This window comes from Eretmochelys imbricata, chromosome 10 (genome assembly GCF_965152235.1).
Source record: "Eretmochelys imbricata isolate rEreImb1 chromosome 10, rEreImb1.hap1, whole genome shotgun sequence".
Lineage (NCBI taxonomy): Eukaryota > Metazoa > Chordata > Testudines > Cheloniidae > Eretmochelys > Eretmochelys imbricata.
This window is the reverse complement of record NC_135581.1, coordinates 81026914-81045396: the sequence shown is the minus strand read 5'-3', so window position 1 is coordinate 81045396 and position 18483 is coordinate 81026914. Positions and strand designations below refer to the sequence as shown.

The window sequence follows — 18483 nt, the reverse complement described above, 5'->3', positions numbered from 1 at the left end:
GAAAAGAGATGAGTAAGGGGAATATGATTGAGGCCTATAAAATCATGAATGGGGTGGAGAAAGTGAATGGGAAAGTGTTATTTACCCCTTCACATAATACAAGAACCAGGGGTCACCCAATGAAATTAATAGGCAGCAAGTTTACAACAAACATAAGGAAGGATTTCTTCACACAACACACAGTCAACCTGTGGAACTCATTGCCAGAGGATGTTGTAAGGTTCAAAAAAGAATTAGCCAAGATGGTCAGGGACACAACTGCATACTCAGGGTGTCCCTAAACCTCTGACTGCCAGAAGCCGGAACTGAACAACAAGGGATGGATCACTCAAAATTACTCTGTTCTATTCATTCTCTCTGAAGCATCTGGCACTGGCTACTATCAGAGACAGCATAGTGGGCTAGGTGGACCACTGGTCTGACCCAGTATGGCCGTTCTTATGTTCTTATTTTCTCTGCCTCTAGGACACAGCAGACTATGTGAAGCCTGTGACATTTTCAGTCGAATATAGGCTGGAGAATCCCGACCACGGTCCCATGATGGATGATGGCTGGCCAACTGGATTTAAAGTCTCTGTACGTAATGGTCACTGCACTTGGCGGAAAGTACTCTGCGTGGGATAGCCCCCTGCAGAATCAGTCTGAGCAATAGTCTGCACTAATTATCTATAGCACCTTTCACCCAAGGATCTCAAAGCTCTTTATGGAGGTGGCTAAGGTATATTCTCACCATTTTATAGATGAGGAAACTGAGGTGCAGAGAGGCTGTGTGAGTGGCCTAAGGTCACATAGGGTTTGTCTGTACTTTGAGCCAGCTACTCTTAGTTTTAGCCCAGGGATGTCTCCTCCCGCTGCAAATCACATCCCCAACTCGAAGTGTAGACATGCAGACGGCCAGCTGGTGATAGAGTCATAAGGAGAAACCAGGTCTCCTGACTCTCAACTGCTGGAGCACGCCTGCTCCAGTAAATCTCAGTGATATCCTACCTGCACAATGCATATTTGTTATTCCTTTCTCTGTGAACCATGGCACATATGAGAATCCATGTTATTGGTATCACTTAGAGCCTTATCCTCACTCACATCAGAGCCAGTGGTATTAAAACCTTGTCCCCTGGCTTTGACAGGAGAAGCAAAATTGTCAATGGTTAACCATAAAGGGCTGGATTCCATGGTCCAGCAAGTTCACTTTGTGCCACTTTGGCCTACATGGAGCAAAACAAACCTAAGCACCCAGTGACTGTCACTGGCAGATTCCCCTGGTACAGGGGAGATTAGTGCAAAGCTGGCAGGAACAACTCCATCACCTCCCGTGCCAGAAACTAGCCCCCTGGCATAAGGGGAGGAGAGGGCACAGCCATACAGGGGGTGTCATAGGAACAGTCTCTGCTGTCCCTATATCCCAAGGGATCGTGTAGCAGTGGCATAAGTTAAAACCACCCCCTGGAGCCAGGCAGCTCTGCAGAGAATAGAAAATCAACTCAAAAGTGTGCAATACCAGTACGCTCCCCTGTTGCAGAGCCAATCTGATAAGAGCAGCCCTGGGGCTCTTATGTTCAACTATTACCCTGTGGAGATATCATTCTAAATCTTTGGCAGGTAGCTAAGACTTATGGGTCAGGGGGTTTCCCATGCACGTGCCTTCCATTTCACAGAGGGACCCATGGCTGTGTTTGCAAGAGGTGGGGTGCTAACCCCAGATTCTAACCGGAGTGCCTATACTCTGCCTATCCCAGATCCTCCTGTAATTCCAGCTGGGTACAGTATTCTTCACTTCCTGTCCTAAACTGTTGTGTAACATTGCTGCACTCTGCTAAACCACCGACACGTTATACCATGAAGGCTGCTTCTGTGGGAGACAAAGTGACCCCTTGAGTATAGTTTGTAAAGCACTTTATGGTCCCTCACAGCAAAAGATGCTGTAGACATGTTACACTATTATTATAATCTCTAAACATTTTGGGCTAGATCCTCACCTGGTGTAAATTAGCATAGTCCAGTTGACGTCAATGATGGAGCCACACTGATTTCCGCCAACTGAGCATCTGCCACGTAGAGTTTTAAAAATCATAGTAGCAACAGCTTAATTAGTGTGAACAAAGGAGGCAGAGAGAGAGAGAAAGAGAGAGAAGGTAGCTGATAATGGAGCGTATATTCCAGGTGAGCTTAGACAGAAAGCAGGAAGTCTTTGAAAGTCGGGTGTATGGTTTGTACTGACGTTTGAAATATTTGTGCTCTAGATTGGAATTAAAAAGCAAAACCAAAGCAATCTAAATGATAAACTTGGTGGTCGGCTAACTTATCCCTTAACTCAATACTTTTGCACCTTTACCTTTCCAATGGACAGATGATCAAGAATCTCTCTTGTATTGTTTATTTTTATTGTATTAATTTTTTTGTTGTTTTAAAGCATTTAGTTTGTGGCTTTGATTGACTAAAAATCGCAACCGTGGGTGCACAGTGCATGAAAACTCTGCTCAGCACATGCTGTGCACGTCAAAACGCCGTTTGGATTTCTCTTGCCATTTCCCCTTAAGGTGCCTTTCTGGAATGGATGCAATGAGGATGAACACTGTGTCCCTGATCTGGTCCTTGATGCTAAAAATGATATTCCAACTGCCACGTGAGTAGATAATCCAGATTAAATTGTCCCGCTAACCAGGAAATCATGTCATGAAATGCAGAGGATTGCTGAAATCAGATCACAGGTTTAGCTTTCCTCATTACAGATTTGTATATTTCATTCATTTTCACGCTTTCTGTTTGATTTTACTTGTATTTTACAGCCCCTAGCAAAGTCCAGTAAATTAACTTCCCTTCCTCCCTCCACTCCCCAGCCCTATTGCCTCCCCTACCCCCAGTCTGGCAGTGCACGCCCCACCCAGGAGAACACCTCTTCCCGGGCACACATGTGCAGTGTGTTGGTGATGGACGACACAACTAATGTCTCACACTATGGCGACAAGCCCCAGGGAAACCTGTCCATAAATACACAAAAAATGCTGCTCTCACCCACTTGGCAATTATGGGTTTGATGACTACAGCAGAAACAAGTTTACATTTAGTGTCCTGGGGTCACTTACAAAATCTTCCTAGTAAAGGTTCTCTAGGAGGAGAAAACCTCTCGCTGCTCTCTTTGCAGTTTGATTTTGGTTCCTGTAATATAATAATTAGTGACTGTGATTCCCAGGCATGTTTGGGCCTAAAAGAGTCCTTGTGCTTGGAGTAATTTTAAACATTGATACTGGGAAGATAGAGGTGTAGAGAATATTTGTGTCCATACCTAACGCAGCAACTGTGTTCAGAAACCATGCTCGGTAGTCGCTAGGGGAGTAGTCTACAGCAGCGGTTCTCAAAATGTAGTAACCCGAGGACCCCCATTTTGATTTAAAATTTTTTGCAGACCCCCAAGCCAGCTTCTAATTTTCCCCGGGGGGGCTCAACCCCTGCTCAGCCTCAAGCCCCGCCCCCACTCCACCTCTTCCCCCAAGGCCCCACCCCTGCCCCTCCTGCACCCCTGCCCCTCCTCTTCCCTGCCTCTTTCCACCCCCTCCCCCGAGCATGCCCCATCCCCACTCCTCCCCCTCCCTCCCAGCGCCTCCTGCACACCACTGAACAGCTGTTCCGCAGCCTGCAGGAGGCACTGGGAGGAAAGGGGAGGAGTTGATCAGCGGGGCTGGCAGTCCGAGACATGACTCGTGTCCCCTGGAGCCAGACATGACTCACAGAGCCCCTGGAGTACCCTCATTCTGCGGACCCCAGTTTGAGAACCTCTGGTCTACAGCATGGTTTTTGTTAGCATGATTGGCTATAAGTGTCCCAATGCTCCTAGAGAGAATTTTCGAATTGTAACAACACAAGCAAGAAATTTCCTTTGCTTTCCTTTTTGCTGAGGCTACGTGAATTCTCTTCCACCCATGCAGCTTGTGATGTGGCCGCAATAAAATCAAAGCCAGGCCCATTGTGTCTCAACACATCTTCCGTAACAACTGCAACAAAAAAGGTCTTTCTTCCATTCATTCGTATTTGCTGCAATTTATCAGATATGTGACAGAGCTGTCGGTGCCATTTGTGATGTGGTCATGAAATGCCACCACTACAGGGCTTAGGGAAATACGCAGTGCAATAGTAAACATATGCACTGACTTTCCAGGGATGTGCTTCCCAGATCTGATCACCACACTCATTGAATGTTAAATACCTCAGACCAAATTCTGCACTGATTACACAGGGTGTAAATCAATGCAGGATATTTCCCCTCAAGTTAACCAATATAATGACCTCAAACCTTCCTTCCCCTGAATGAATAAAAACCCTGAATCCAAGCACTCCTGAATCAAGACCTCAATCCTAATTTTGTGACCCTTACCCATTTATCCTTTTTTAGCCCCCAACTTAGCAAGATATTTAAGCACATGCCTAACATTACACATATAAGTCATCCCCTTGAGTTCAATGGAGCTATTCAGATGCTTTAAGTTTTCTGAATAGGGGCCTTAATGTTTCATCTTAAACTGTACATTTGCAGATATTTATTAATACAGTCTACAGCTCCTACAATGGATAGCAAATGAGCAGGGCTCGATGCAATTTTTTATGGTTTGCTGTTGCACATCAAGTTTCCAATCCAACTTCCAATGAAGTCCGTGGGAGTTTTCCCATATTGGCTTTGACGGATGTTAGATCTGGCCCTAAAAGAGAAACAAATATAGGGATCTACTGAGCAAACCATTGTTAAGTTTCTGTGTGGAATAAACCTATTTGTTGCTGCAATGATGCTGTGGTTGCTTCCCCATTACAGGTAACTCATTGGTCCTCTCTGCTACATTTTTCCTTTCCTTTTTTTTAAATATAAAAAAAATTGACACATCCATCAAAAAGTCTACAAAGTCTGCCACAGTCCAAATTCTCTCCCGGCATAACCCTATTGCTCTCAGTGCCCTTCTGCCAGGGCAAAGATTTCAGACAGCAAAACTGAAGTTATACATCATCTTGCCCTCTGGCAATGATACCAGCCCGTTTTTCTCTTACTTTTCAGCATGTAATGTTTTATTTAGGAGATAATAATCATGCCCAAGTGTGATGGAATCACCCCTGTAGTCATACGCTACACACTATTGTAATAATCTGTACAAAGTATGCTGTGTGCAGAATCATTTAAAAACTCATAAGTTGCTAATCAGTAATGTCCTGGTAAAATGTGTACAGCAGCACTATGTGTGAAGTTACATGTTAAAAGTGCACGTTAGGCCTGTCTTGAACAAAGGAGTGTGTGCTTGCCTTAATTTGCATTTAAGCAGTAAAAAAGTCATCAAGCAGAAAGGGGGAAGAGAGGAAACAAAAGGAAACCTGCATGTGAGCATACACAGTTGAAAAAACCCAGCAGGGTCTCACACAGACTCTTTGTCTCCTGGTTCTCAGCTGGAAACGTTTCTCAAAAGGGGGGAAGGAAACTATAAAAAGGAGTGGCAAACACCCCAAAAGACCCCCTTCCTCTTTTCTTTGCCCTCCTCAGTCTTTGTACCTGAGAAGGGAAAAGAAACAGCCATTAGTTTTGAAGAGTTTGGTCCATAATGCTGTTGAAAGCATGGGGTGAGAAACTTTGCTTTAATATAGTTTGTTAAGTTAGGCACTAGAAAGTGTTTTATCTTTATTTTTCTTATAACCATTTCTGATTCTAATGCCTCATTGTTTGTTCTCACTTAAAAACTATCTCTTTATAGTTAATAAACTTCCTTTGTTGTTTTGTCTAATCCAGTCTGTTTAAGTTAAAGTGTCTGAGTAACTCTCTTTAAGTTAATGAGCAGGTGTATATTATTCCCTTAAAAGAATAACGGACTTAATATATTTGGACTGTCCAGGAGAGGGCTGGGCAGTACAAGACATACATTTTGGGGGGGAGGGAATCCAGGACTGGGAGTGTGTTGGGGGCACCCTGCAGAAGTAACCCAGGCTGGTAAAAGCCAGCGTGTACCCGCATGTGGCTGGCAGGCTGCAGTTACACACAGACACTCAGGGTGTGGCTTGCATGCTGGAAGGCTGTTTGTAAGCGCCCCAGATGGGAGCTATTGCAGCAAGGCATTGTAAGGCTCCCAAGGTTGCAGGGCAGGGGTGACAAAGAACCCTCACTCCTCTGGATTGCACCCCATTATGTCACACCAGGACAGTTAGACAGTGTTATTCAATAGCCACAGCAAAAGAGAGTTCATAGCTACTCTATTTAGAACCATGTGATTCCTTTTCTTCCAGAGTAGCCTGTGGTATGACAGGCGCACTGGGCAAAGATTTACTTGCACTAGCATTCCCAGCCACGAATGAGTATTTCTTTTTCTTCTTACCGTGGTGATAAGGAGAGAGATTGGATTTATGGCAGCACTTCAGGCAGTTGTAAAGGATTTATGAAATGGAAGGGCACTGCCCAGTTCACAGAGAGACTAATAAACAGAGCTGGGATGCATTATTTACTGACATTCAGCTCAGCTCTGGCAAGATAAAAAAACCCTCTAAGCTTTGAAGAAAGAATAGCAACTCAATCATGTTTCTATTTCATTAGTGTGCACGTGCATTTCCTATACAGTATTTCTTCTCACCAATGGTCCTCAACAGAAGACACTGTGAAGCCAAGGAGATCTGGAGAAGACCCCCCTTGAAAGCCCACTATTGCTATCCCTTGCTCTGCCACAAGGGGCACTGTGGTAGGAACAAACGAGCTACTTCCCCTCCAGTGGCAGGGGATGTTCCCTGTCCCCACTAGACTGGACTCTCCAATTTGGAACTCATTCTTTTGCTCCCTAAGGCATCTGGCATGTAGCAATCTACCGCCCTGTAAAGGAGACTTCATTAATCCTCCAAATGCAGTGATGCACAACTTGTTCATCTACATGAAATATGCTTGCAAGCCTGTCAGCCCTGATTTCAAACAGGGCCTCTGATTTCTTCCACCTGCAAAACGGTTATGCGTGCAGCAGTACATACAAAAACCCCTATTTTGGTTGAACCGATATGCATTTGTGTACCCAGGTCGGTAGCTGAGTATCAACGTTCATGGCCAAATGCAAGCGTGCCTACAGTTTTGCCGACATGCTAACATTTGCACACATTTTTAGGGGCTGGTTTAAAGGCATCTGAAAACTTAGCCCATACTCTTCGTGTCTAATGCATTAAGCTCATACAGCTGTTGTCCAGAGCGTCTCACATTCATTCTAATAGCTGGACGCAAAGACAGCATCTCCAGCGTGCTTATGTACAAACTGATCACTATGTTTATTTAACCAGCTTAAATGCAGTAGAAAAGATACACCTTCATTTACCTAACTGGAGCAGCTCAGAGCTCAACTTCCTGTGTGTCGATGCAAACTAATCGTGTGAACTGCCTCCCATGTCCGCAGATAAGCTCTTGGGTGTATAAGGAGCCCCTGATTATATAAGATCTTATGTGCTATGTGTTCTCCAAAGCTTTCACAGATGAAGTCCTCTGATCACAGTGCCAACCTGGCCGCTGGTTTAATGCTGTGCTTTTCTTGCAGGGAGTATTGCAGAAGAGTACTGAGAAAGTCACCATCGGATTGCGCCGCCTACACACTATCTTTTGATACCTCCATTTTTATCATAGAGAGCACGAGGAGGAGGGTGGCTGTAGAAGCTACGCTGGAGAACAAAGGCGAAAATGCATATAGCACCGTCCTCAACATTTCCTTCTCAAGAAATCTGCAGTTTGCTAGCTTGATTCAGAAGGTAAGAACACCTTTAGAGTCTTCTCCGGTTGGCACTTGTGTTGGGAGCAAGTCATTGCCAGTAAAAAAAGAAAAAGAAATGGCCATCCGTGGGCCTGGGCCTGCACCAGTGAAGCTAATGAGGGTTTTGTCATGGACTTTAGTGGAAATTAAATTGGGCCACAGAAAGAGGAGTCATTAGATTGTAAGGGGGAGGTATTTCCAAAGTAGTGTGTGTTATTCAATGCAGTGGCTCAACACTATTACTCTTCTGTTGCATTTCCATAGCCCCTTCCACACTCACTGTAAACAGATTAATTTAGCCTAACAACTCCTCTGCTCCAGTGAGGTGGGATTGCCAGACTGGATCAGACCCAAAGTCCATCTTGCCCAGGATCCCATCCCTGACAGTTGCCAACACCAGATACTTCAGTGGAAGATGCAAGAAACTCCAAAAAAGGCAATTTATGGGGAAAGCTGCCCCTTATTAATCTCTCCAGTGAGCATTCTCTTGCGTGTGTCAGCATTGAATTTCATCTGCCCTTTTGCCATGTCCCCTTAACATTTTTTGAAGCCTACTCTAGTCTTGAGTAACCAGCAAGATTCCACACCATCTGCAGATATTGCCATCTTGCTGTTCACCCGCTTTTCCAGATCATTAAGGAATATCTTACAGTACCCCGGTCCTTGTGCAGAACCTTGGGACACCTGCCCCTCCGCTGCCATGGTGAAAGTGTATCGTTTATTCCTATTTGCTTTCTCCTAGCCATTGTCTAATCCATCACAGAACGTGACTTCTCACCCATGATGACTTAGTTTAATAACCTCTCATGATGGACTTTGTCAAAAGCTTTTTGGAAAGTTCATATAAATCATATTAATTATTTCTCCTTTCTCCACCTTTTTGACATGCTCAGTGATTCTAGGAGATTAGAGGCATGATTTTCCCTTACAGAAGCCATGGTGGTTTGTCCCCATCATGTCACATTCATCTAGTTATTTTTATAATTCATATTACTCATGGTTACAGAGGATTTAATTATTGTTTCAACCAATTATCCCCATTTTGTAGACAAGGAAATTAAACACCGGGAGTGAAATTCCAGCATACACAGAGGGCTCAGCACAAGCCTAATGCAGCACTTTAATCACACTTCATAACAGGCTTTCCATGGGACAAACGTGTACCCTCAAGGACAAACATGGACCTCAGGCTGGCCTCTATTTAGACAGCATGGCCTAATGGATAGGGCACTGGACTGGACTGGGAGTCAGGAGACCTGGGTTCTATTCCTGGCTCTTCAGTTCCCATCTCTGTGCCTCACTTTCCCCATCTGTAAAATGGGATAATGATACTGACCTCCTGTCGGGACGCTGGTTCCAAACCCAGGCCCACTGGATTCTCAGCAAGCAGCCTTGGCCATCATACCTTTCCACTAGGTCAGACTACCAGGGACCTCACAGACATGAGTGGGCCAGCTACCAGTGCTCCACGGCCTGCTTCCTGATTGGCCACATGGTCTTGACCCTGATTGGCTGGTGACCCGATATAAACTTCCTGCTTTCTTTCTGGCCATGTCTGAGCAAAACAAGCCATTGCCTGCTGCTAGCTTCACGGACCCGCCTGACCCTGCCTTGCCGCCCCACCTCCTTCTGACTTGCTGCCTCACCCCACCAGCCAACCCCTTATACCTTCCTCTTGGATTAGATCTCCTGGCTACCAGACCTTTGTGTGACTCCCACCACTGATCTGGTCTGCCCTTCGATCCACCGGACCCCTAGGCATTACACCTCCTTTTTAAAGCACCAGGGGATCTCCTGATGAAGATCGCTAGATAAGATTCTTAGTACTTGATTTCTCCTTGCAGAACTGAAAGCTGTTCTAAAAACTCAGGGGTTTAAATTAACTGGCCTAAATTTCCCTGTTCTCTGTGGCTGAGCCAAGAATAGAATTGAGAGTCCCGGACTCCCAGTTCTGTGCCTTAACCTCACGACCACATTTCCTCTTAATCACTCCCTCAGATTTCCTTCTTCCTTTCCTCACTTTCTAAGAGGAGAAAGGTCAGGAGAAGGAGAGTGAAGAAGTAGTCAGATGATCTTCCAAACCCTCCCAGTGGCTCTGGGATGCTTCGCTGTAGCGAAGAAAGATGGGATTAATCCAAGAGCATTGCATTACTCATCTGCAAGACATTTTCTCCTTCTTAATGTCTTGGCAGTGCAGCTGTCTGGTGCTCCATGCTTCCTGATGTTCAGCCTTTACACACATATCCCAGATCCTGGCCTACACGTCATCCTCAGAGTCGGGCACACAGTGAACCTGGTATTCTTTCACACAGTTCTCACTCTAACTCCTGAGACGTAGCTGGTTAAGTATGCATTATAACAGGGAAAACACTGTGTCTCTTTACTTATCAAGGCTAAACATACATGGGAAAAATAGATGCAGATCTTATTTCTGTGGAGATCTCGGGATTGGAATCTAACATGACAATAAAACCAGGAGAGCTGTCAAGGGCCTAACCGGATATAACCAGATGATCTCAAACTCAGCCCAGAACCAAATCATTTTTGAGAGCTAATGAAGGCCTATAACCTCAGCCGTGCAGAACACAATGCCATCCACAGCCTCAGAAACAACTCTGACATCATGATCAAAAAGGCTGACAAAGGAGGTGCTGTCGTCATCATGAATAGGTCGGAATATGAACAAGACGCTGCTAGGCAGCTCTCCAACACCACTTTCTACAAGCCATTACCCTCTGATCCCACTGAGGGTTACCAAAAGAAACTATAGCATTTGCTCAAGAAACTCCCTGAAAAAGCACAAGAACAAATCCACACAGACACACGCCTGGAACCCCGACCTGGGATATTCTATCTGCTACCCAAGATTCATAAACCTGGAAATCCTGGACGCCCCATCATCTCAGGCATTGGCACCCTGACAGCAGGATTGTCTGGCTATGTAGACTCCCTCCTCAGGCCCTACGCTACCAGCACTCCCAGCTACCTTCGAGACACCACTGACTTCCTGAGGAAACTACAATCCGCTGGTGATCTTCCTGATAACACCATCCTGGCCACTATGGATGTAGAAGCCCTCTACACCAACATTCCACACAAAGATGGACTACAAGCCGTCAAGAACACTATCCCCAATAATGTCACGGCAAACCTGGTGGCTGAACTTTGTGACTTTGTCCTCACCCATAACTATTCCACATTTGGGGACAATATATACCTTCAGATCAGCGGCACTGCTACGGGTACCCACATGGCCCCACAGTATGCCAACATTTTTATGGCTGACTTAGAAAAACCCTTCCTCAGCTCTCGTCCCCTAATGCCCCTACTCGCACTACATTGATGACATCTTCATCATCTGGACCCATGGAAAAGAAGCGCTTGAGGAATTCCACCATGATTTCAACAATTTCCATCCCACCATCAACCTCAGCCTGGTCCAGTCCACACAAGAGATCTACTTCCTGGACACTACAGTGCTAATAAACGATGGTCACATAAACACCACCCTATACCGGAAACCTACTGACCGCTATTCCTACCTACATGCCTCCAGCTTTCACTCTGACCACACCACACGATCCATCGTCTACAGCCAAGTTCTACGATACAACCGCATTTGCTCCAACCCCTCAGACAGAGACAAACACCTACAAGATCTCTATCAAGCATTCTTACAACTACAATACCCACCTGCGGAAGTGAAGAAACAGATTGACAGAGCCAGAAGAGTACCCAGAAGTTACCTACTACAGGACAGGCCCAACATAGAAAATAACAGAACACCACTAGCCATCACCTTCAGCCCCCAACTAAAACCTCTCCAACGCATCATCAAGGATCTACAACCTATCCTGAAGGATGACCCATCACTCTCACAGATCTTGGGAGACAGGCCAGTCCTTGCTTACAGACAGCCCCCCAACCTGAAGCAAATACTCACCAGCAACCACACACCACACAACAGAACCACTAACCCAGGAACCTATCCTTGCAACAAAGCCCATTGCCAACTGTGTCCACATATCTATTCAGGGGACACCGTCATAGGGCCTAATAACATCAGCCACACTATCAGAGGCTCGTTCACCTGCACATCCACCAATGTGATATATGCCATCATGTGCCAGCAATGCCCCTCTGCCATGTACATTGGTCAAACTGGACAGTCTCTACGTAAAAGAATCAATGGACACAAATCAGACGTCAAGAATTATAACATTCAAAAACCAGTTGGAGAACACTTCAATCTCGTTGGTCACTCGATGACAGACCTAAAAGTGGCAATTCTTCAACAAAAAATCTTCAGAAACAGACTCCAACGAGAGACTGCTTTATTGGAATTAATTTGCAATCTGGATACAATTAATTTAGGCTTGAATAAAGACTGGGAGTGGATGGGTCATTACACAAATTAAAACTATTTCCCCATGTTTATTCTCCCCCCCCCCCCCCCGCTGTTCTCAGACATTCTTGTCAACTGCTGGAAATGGCCCACCTTGATTATCACTGCAAAAGGTTCCCCCACACACACACTCCTGCTGGTAATAGCTCCCCTTACCTCATCACTCTGGTTACAGTGTGTATGGTAACACCCATTGTTTCATGTTCTCTGTGTATATAAATCTCCCCACTGTATTTTCCACTGAATGCATCTGATGAAGTGAGCTGTAGCTCATGAAAGCTCATGCTCAAATAAATTGGTTAGTCTGTAAGGTGCCACAAGTACTCCTTTTCTTTTTGCAGATACAGACTAAGATGGCTGCTACTCTGAAACCTTAGATTTTAGTGAAAACTTTTCCATTTTCACTAGTTATGACTGAGACCAGCAGCAAAAGAAATGGCTATATATGTTGATAAGAAGAAGTTCCACGATTACATCAAAGAAGATGAAATGTAATGTGGGATATAAACCTCCATGCTCCAGGGCAGAACCACTTACTAACTGCCTGGGATCAGGAAGAAGCTGCTCCTACTCTGTTCTATTCCATGATAGTGCGTCACAGGGAATCCTGCACTTTTCCCTGAAGCCTCTGGTACTGGCCTAGGGTGTGGGATAAAACGGACCCCATGTCAGATCCAGCCTAGCGATTCTATGTCTGTAATAAGTTTATCAATGCTTTTAGCTTTTAAGCTTCTAAGGATGTTAAATCTTTCATTGTTAGAATACACAACGATTTTTTTATTTGTAAGTGTCTGAGCGCACTCAGATGCTGAGGAACTTGGTTCCACCTTTGCTTTTGCACGCCTACCACTTTAAAAAATGTATTCTCCCAAGCTGAGCATGCTGGTGGCCAAGTTTCAGCCAGTGATGAATTTTTACTGCTGAGTTATAGCTCCCCTGAAAATATGGGCTTACAATGGAAACAGAGCCATGACTTACAGCTGGGCCAGTCGATGCCACTCTAATACTGCTTTGCAAACGCTATGCTGACTGGAAGCTTGAAGGCGGCGCATGCGTTTCGAGTATTTGGGACATACAGGGCTCTGTTGAAAACCAGCTTTGCTCAACGAAACAGTCAGAGTCTGGGAATGACACTCACAAAAAAAGACCTCTGATTTATAAACTTCATAACCACATCACCCACTTTGTCATCCTGCATGCGTGTGTGTTGAGAGAGAAGCAGCTTTTCCACTCGCATCTTCAGGCCTCCTCTTGATGAATGGAAGATCTTGGCCTTTTATTACAGAACTCTAGCCACTCGAGTTGCATCTCTAGCCACTGCAGCTGCTGCTGACATAGGTTCAGAAGTGAACTCCACGGGGCTTGTGTTTTCTGGGGCACGTTCTCCTCCCCTGAGAGCCCTAAGCAGGATGTCCTGTCACTCCCAGCGCCTCCCACTGATCTGTTATATCTTCCTAATACAGGTGGTCTTTGAGCAGTCAGGGCCTGAGCCCCCCTTGGTGCATGCTTGTCCCACGGACTGAGGCCAGCGAGGGCTGTGCACATGTGGAAAGGCAGGACTTGGCCTGACGGCTGTCAGGGTCCATTGTGACAACACTCAACGCAGCCTCCTGACAGGAAGATGAGAGAAATGGGTGTCAAGCTCCCGCCCCTCCCTCCCAACAGAAAGGAGACCCACCTGAACTCCAGGCCGCTTTTGGCAGGTGGACCCATCCGTTTTCAGTAGCACTGTTGAGAACCCCAGCTCCAGGAAACCCCACAGCCGGCTCTTCGGCACGGTCCAACCCTGCACTCCTCCTTGCTGTTTTTAGCGAGCTGGCTAGATTAAAGCTAGCGTGGGTATGTCTACATGGGCTGCAGATGACAGGCCCAGTCACCGTGCAGACGTAGCTTCAGGGCATGTCTGCCCTTCGAGCTGGGGCCGCAGTTCCCAGCTGGAGGTGACGTGCGCGCATTAGCTGGGATCGAGCGAGCGCGCTACATGGAGAGTTGCAGCAGCACGAGTGGCAGGATCCAAGAGGGGCTAGCTGCCCTGGATGTGCCTAGCGTCTCAGCCAGGAACGTACTTCGGGCGGCCAGCCTCTCCCACCCTTTGCACCCCTGCAGCTACACTTTGCACTGATCAAAGCTAGCGCACGTGTGTCTCCCCAAGCTGGGAATGCCACCCTCCCCTCAGTCAGCCTCAGCTCTTCACTGCCCTCTCACCCAACCCCTCTTCCTTTTCTAGGCCCCTGGTCCTGGAAAGGCTTCTGTTCCCTTTGAGCCCTCTCTCTGCAGAGGGAACTCCACAGAGTGATGGAACTGAGCCCCAGATCTCCTCCCAACGTTCTGCTTTGGGTGAGGGCGGCAGTTCATTTACATCTTTGGGGATGCATTTCTTGTACGTGTTTCAAACATCTAACTACCCTCCGCTTCCTGGTCCCTCCAAAGGCCCAGACTGGAGAAAGGAGGGACTCACTCCTTACCACGGCCATAGGTTTACCTTTCCTACTTGGTTTCTTTAACAAGCCCTTTTGATCCAACTTCACAGCCACCATAAACATGCACACACAGGCATGCGCCAGGATACGTGACAGATAACCCAGATATTTCCCCATTCATCACCCTCCATCTATCTAATGGTCTTCTCGCACTCATCCTCACGCTCCCCAAGCCCCGCCCTTTGGCTCCCTTCTTACTCCCCTTTTCGGCTGATTTTGCTTACATGAAAGGCCTGTATCTTTTTATCACTGGTTCTCAAACAGCTTAGCATGCCCTGCCCTTCCCCCACCTCTCCAGTCACTATCACCTCTAAGAAACCTGAGCCAAGCGATCATTCAGCTGTCATTTCAGCATTGTGTCTAGGCACTGGAGAGCTTTGAGCCATCATTCTGGCTGGGAGCATAGTAAGTCTCAGAGTGGATGACACCATGTGTAAGCCCTCCAGTGTGCGCTCCGAGCAATTCCTGAGAGAGACCTCCAAATCCTGCTTCATGGGAAATCTGCTGATCTTGCTGCGAATTCATTCATCCACTAAATGACTTCATAACCATTCCGGGTATCAAATAGCTCCCATTTGGTGGTTTAAAAGTTGTGCCAATGGAAAATTACGGGACATGTTGCCCACAAAATCAGAAAAATGTAAGGGTCCGCTGTGTGTTTTCTGATACATTACTCCAAATTAACCAAGGAAAACTGTTATATGAGGTAACAGAGTAAGCGCAATGCAGCAGCGCTTAGAGAAAACATTGTTCCCAGTTACGAAAGCTCAGCTCCACTAATGTGCTCCTTGCTACTGTTCATGACAAAGACAAATCAACTAGAGTAATAAGTAGCTCCTTGAGTTTCCAGCCGAACTCCGGGATTGTACTCGATGCTGTACAAACACACAGTAAAAGCCAGTCTTTGCCCCAGGGAGCTGAGAGGCCAAATAGACAAAGGATGGGAGAGAGTGTAAGCAGTGCCACTTGACAGGTAGGGAACGGGAACCAAGGCAATGCTCCAGGTCACACAGGGAATTTGTGGCAGAACCAGGCACTGGACTCAGAGCTCTGGAGTCCCAATCCAGTGCCTTAGCTAAAATGACATCTTTCCTCCCTATACTGCAGCATCACTGTTACAAGCTCTATTATTTGGAGCATTACTGTAGGTCATGTTTTTGAAGGAGCATTCCCTTGCTGACAGTATCATTAAATATAGCAAGTTTATTTTATTTGTTGTATTATCTTATTATTCCATTGTCTGATTCATTATTGGGACAGAGATCATGCAATCTCCTGGACAAGCCATATTGAACTAAGTTAAAGTGTCTTCAGAGGTCATGGCTTTAAAATGCAAATGTTGGGCTGGTATGTAGCATCTTTTAAGGAGGAGACAGGACTTAGGTAAGCACTGGGAAATGTCATGTGCTTCCAAGGACTCTTGAAAACAATGGAGCAGACAGTCTGAACTTTTAGCTGAGCAAGGTTCCCAGGAAATACTTGGGATGAGGGCAATACAAATGTCTCACTTCAGGGCCATCCTTTGGAAGCTGCACCTTGAAGAGAAACCCATTGTGTGGCTCATTACCTAGTCACAGTCTCTTCAAAGACCCAAGCTGGCTAAAGGAGGGACTCAGTCACTCATGGGGGAGCTAGTTCCAAGCAAAAGCTGTTCTGAACTGGTGACCACAGGAAACGCTCCTGGGTAGGTGTTGGAGGCCTAATCACCAGCCAGAGCCCTGGTTGGAGTTAGGGGCTGATCTCCAGGAAGCTTTTTAGCATGCGGGTAGGTTCTTGTATTGTTTTTAATGTGTTTTCTCTGTAATGGTTTTACCTTAACACTAAAAGGGCTTGCTTAGAAAGAGCTGTGTGATAACGTCTAACTGGGCCATTGCACTGTCTACTGCCTCTGAAGAGAGAAGAGAAGCAGGCCTGCTTAGGCAGGCTGCCTTCTGCTGGGAATGCCACAGTATAGTCAGGGGACTGCACAGCCTGGAAATACCCTGGTACCCTTGTCTCCACTCAAGAGAGTTGACCACAGAAGGGGAATACAGGTGCAATTGCCCTGACTTGTGATGATTATTTACTATTTGTATTAAGATAGCACCTAGCTGCCCCAGTCAGGGAGCAGGACCTCCCTGTGGCAGGGGCTATACAAACAGAACACAAAGATGCCCCAAAAGAGTGTACATTCTAAGTCGGTCAATTATCACTAACGTGGTCAGCATATAATAAAGTAAGTTGGGCTATTTCTTGTTATTTCTCTAGCACATTTGATCATAGAAAATCTATTCTTATTTGTGATTATTGGTCCTAGAATAATCAGTTTTATTTGGTCTTTTTCACTCATCTCTGTATCTAAAATCCCATAGTAGGATTTAAAGCAAGAAATTTGAAATTGGCTTTTAGAGCAGCCTGCTCTGTGAATGTGATAATAGTTTAACACAACTGCACTGGAAGAATGTCTGGCCTTCAACAACTGTGGTTTCCCTGTTTTTAGAGCCTCAGTTCGGATGTTTTCCAGTCCGGGTACACAGCCGCAAGGAGCGTGTTGGCTACGAGAAATGTGCTGTGGGTATCTCTGGTGTTTCTGGTAACCAGTTGTATTCCATTTCAGGATGATACAGACGTCAATATTGAATGCATGAATGAAGAAAAGCGCCCCAACAAGAAGGTGTGCAATGTTAGCTACCCCTTCTTCCGAGCCAAAGCAAAGGTAAAAATAGTTTCTGTTATTCGACCTGGCAAGTCCAAATGAAATATCCTGCCCAGGGGGCACTCCGACCCCTCCTCTGTGGCCGCAGAAAGGCTGCTGGCAGCAGAACCCGGGTGGTGCCACAAAGTGGGCAGGGGGCATGGCGGCATTTGGGAATGATGAGCAAAATTATTCAAAGACTAGTATTTGCTTTCTTTTCTATTTCAGAATGCCGCCAGTGTTAGGGGACAATAGGTCAGCTGAGAGGTGTCAGCAGCATAAAAGTTGCATTGAATCCTAGCAGATCTTCAGGCAGCCAAATTAAAACCAGTCACATGGAGACAAAGAATTTGACTTTAATCCTTTGGCACAGTTTAATGTTGGCTTTCCGATCTGCAGCTGGTAACTTCTCACCAGAGTTCCTGCCTTACAAAATGAGTCACCTTTAACTGGTTAGGTAGAGCAACCTAAATTCTTCTCTCTTTCATTTCAACCGGACCCTCTGCCCCCCATTCATCATACTGGAGATGTTCACATGAATTTGTGCAAAAACAAAGAAGAGAGAGAGACAGAATGAAGGAAACCTCACTAGTATTAGTTTGGTGAAGAGCGTGTCGTGGTTAAGGGTGTTTTCACTGGGAGCAATTTCATGGTTAAAGGTCATGGTTAAGGGTGTTTTCACTGGGAGCAATTTCAGATAAACTCTTCGGTATCATTCTTTTTAACCCTATCAATTCATTTTAGTTCTAGATCAGCTAATATTTTAGAAACACGGATCAAACATTTTAATGAGCGTTAACATATTTAGTTAAAAGCCAGTTCATTATATATGGGCTCAAAGACACACCTCACTTGTTGTTATTCAAATAACACTAGCACTAAAAGGGTCCAACTGAGATCAGAGCTAAGCTCTGCACATACCTGCAATGAGGGAATCCTTGCACTGAAGATCTTACAGTCAAAGTTGACAAGACACAGGGTGGGAGAAAGGAGGTATTGTTATCCCTATATGACAAATGAGGACAGGAGTGGCAGAAGGTCCCTTAAAGTGGGGGAGGCCAGGTGCCTCCCTCCATTGCCCCTGTACCACCCCTTCTCCCAGAGCCCCCACCCTCGTGCTGTTCATTCCCTTGAGACCCTGCCCCCACCCTGCCCCTTCCCCCGAGGCCCTGTTCTCGCGTTGCCTCT

General features: G+C 45.9%; 1 protein-coding gene across 1 annotated transcript in view; it reads left to right on the top strand.

Moving 5' to 3' along the window:
* The window catches only part of ITGA11 (integrin subunit alpha 11), a 127800-nt gene that overhangs the window by 84797 nt on the left and 24520 nt on the right, over positions 1-18483 (top strand). Inside the window, exons 18-21 of the mRNA XM_077829342.1 lie at positions 466-576; positions 2538-2623; positions 7527-7734; positions 17218-17316. Of these exons, the coding sequence (XP_077685468.1) occupies positions 466-576; positions 2538-2623; positions 7527-7734; positions 17218-17316 (504 nt within the window). The remainder of the gene's footprint in view (positions 1-465; positions 577-2537; positions 2624-7526; positions 7735-17217; positions 17317-18483) is intronic.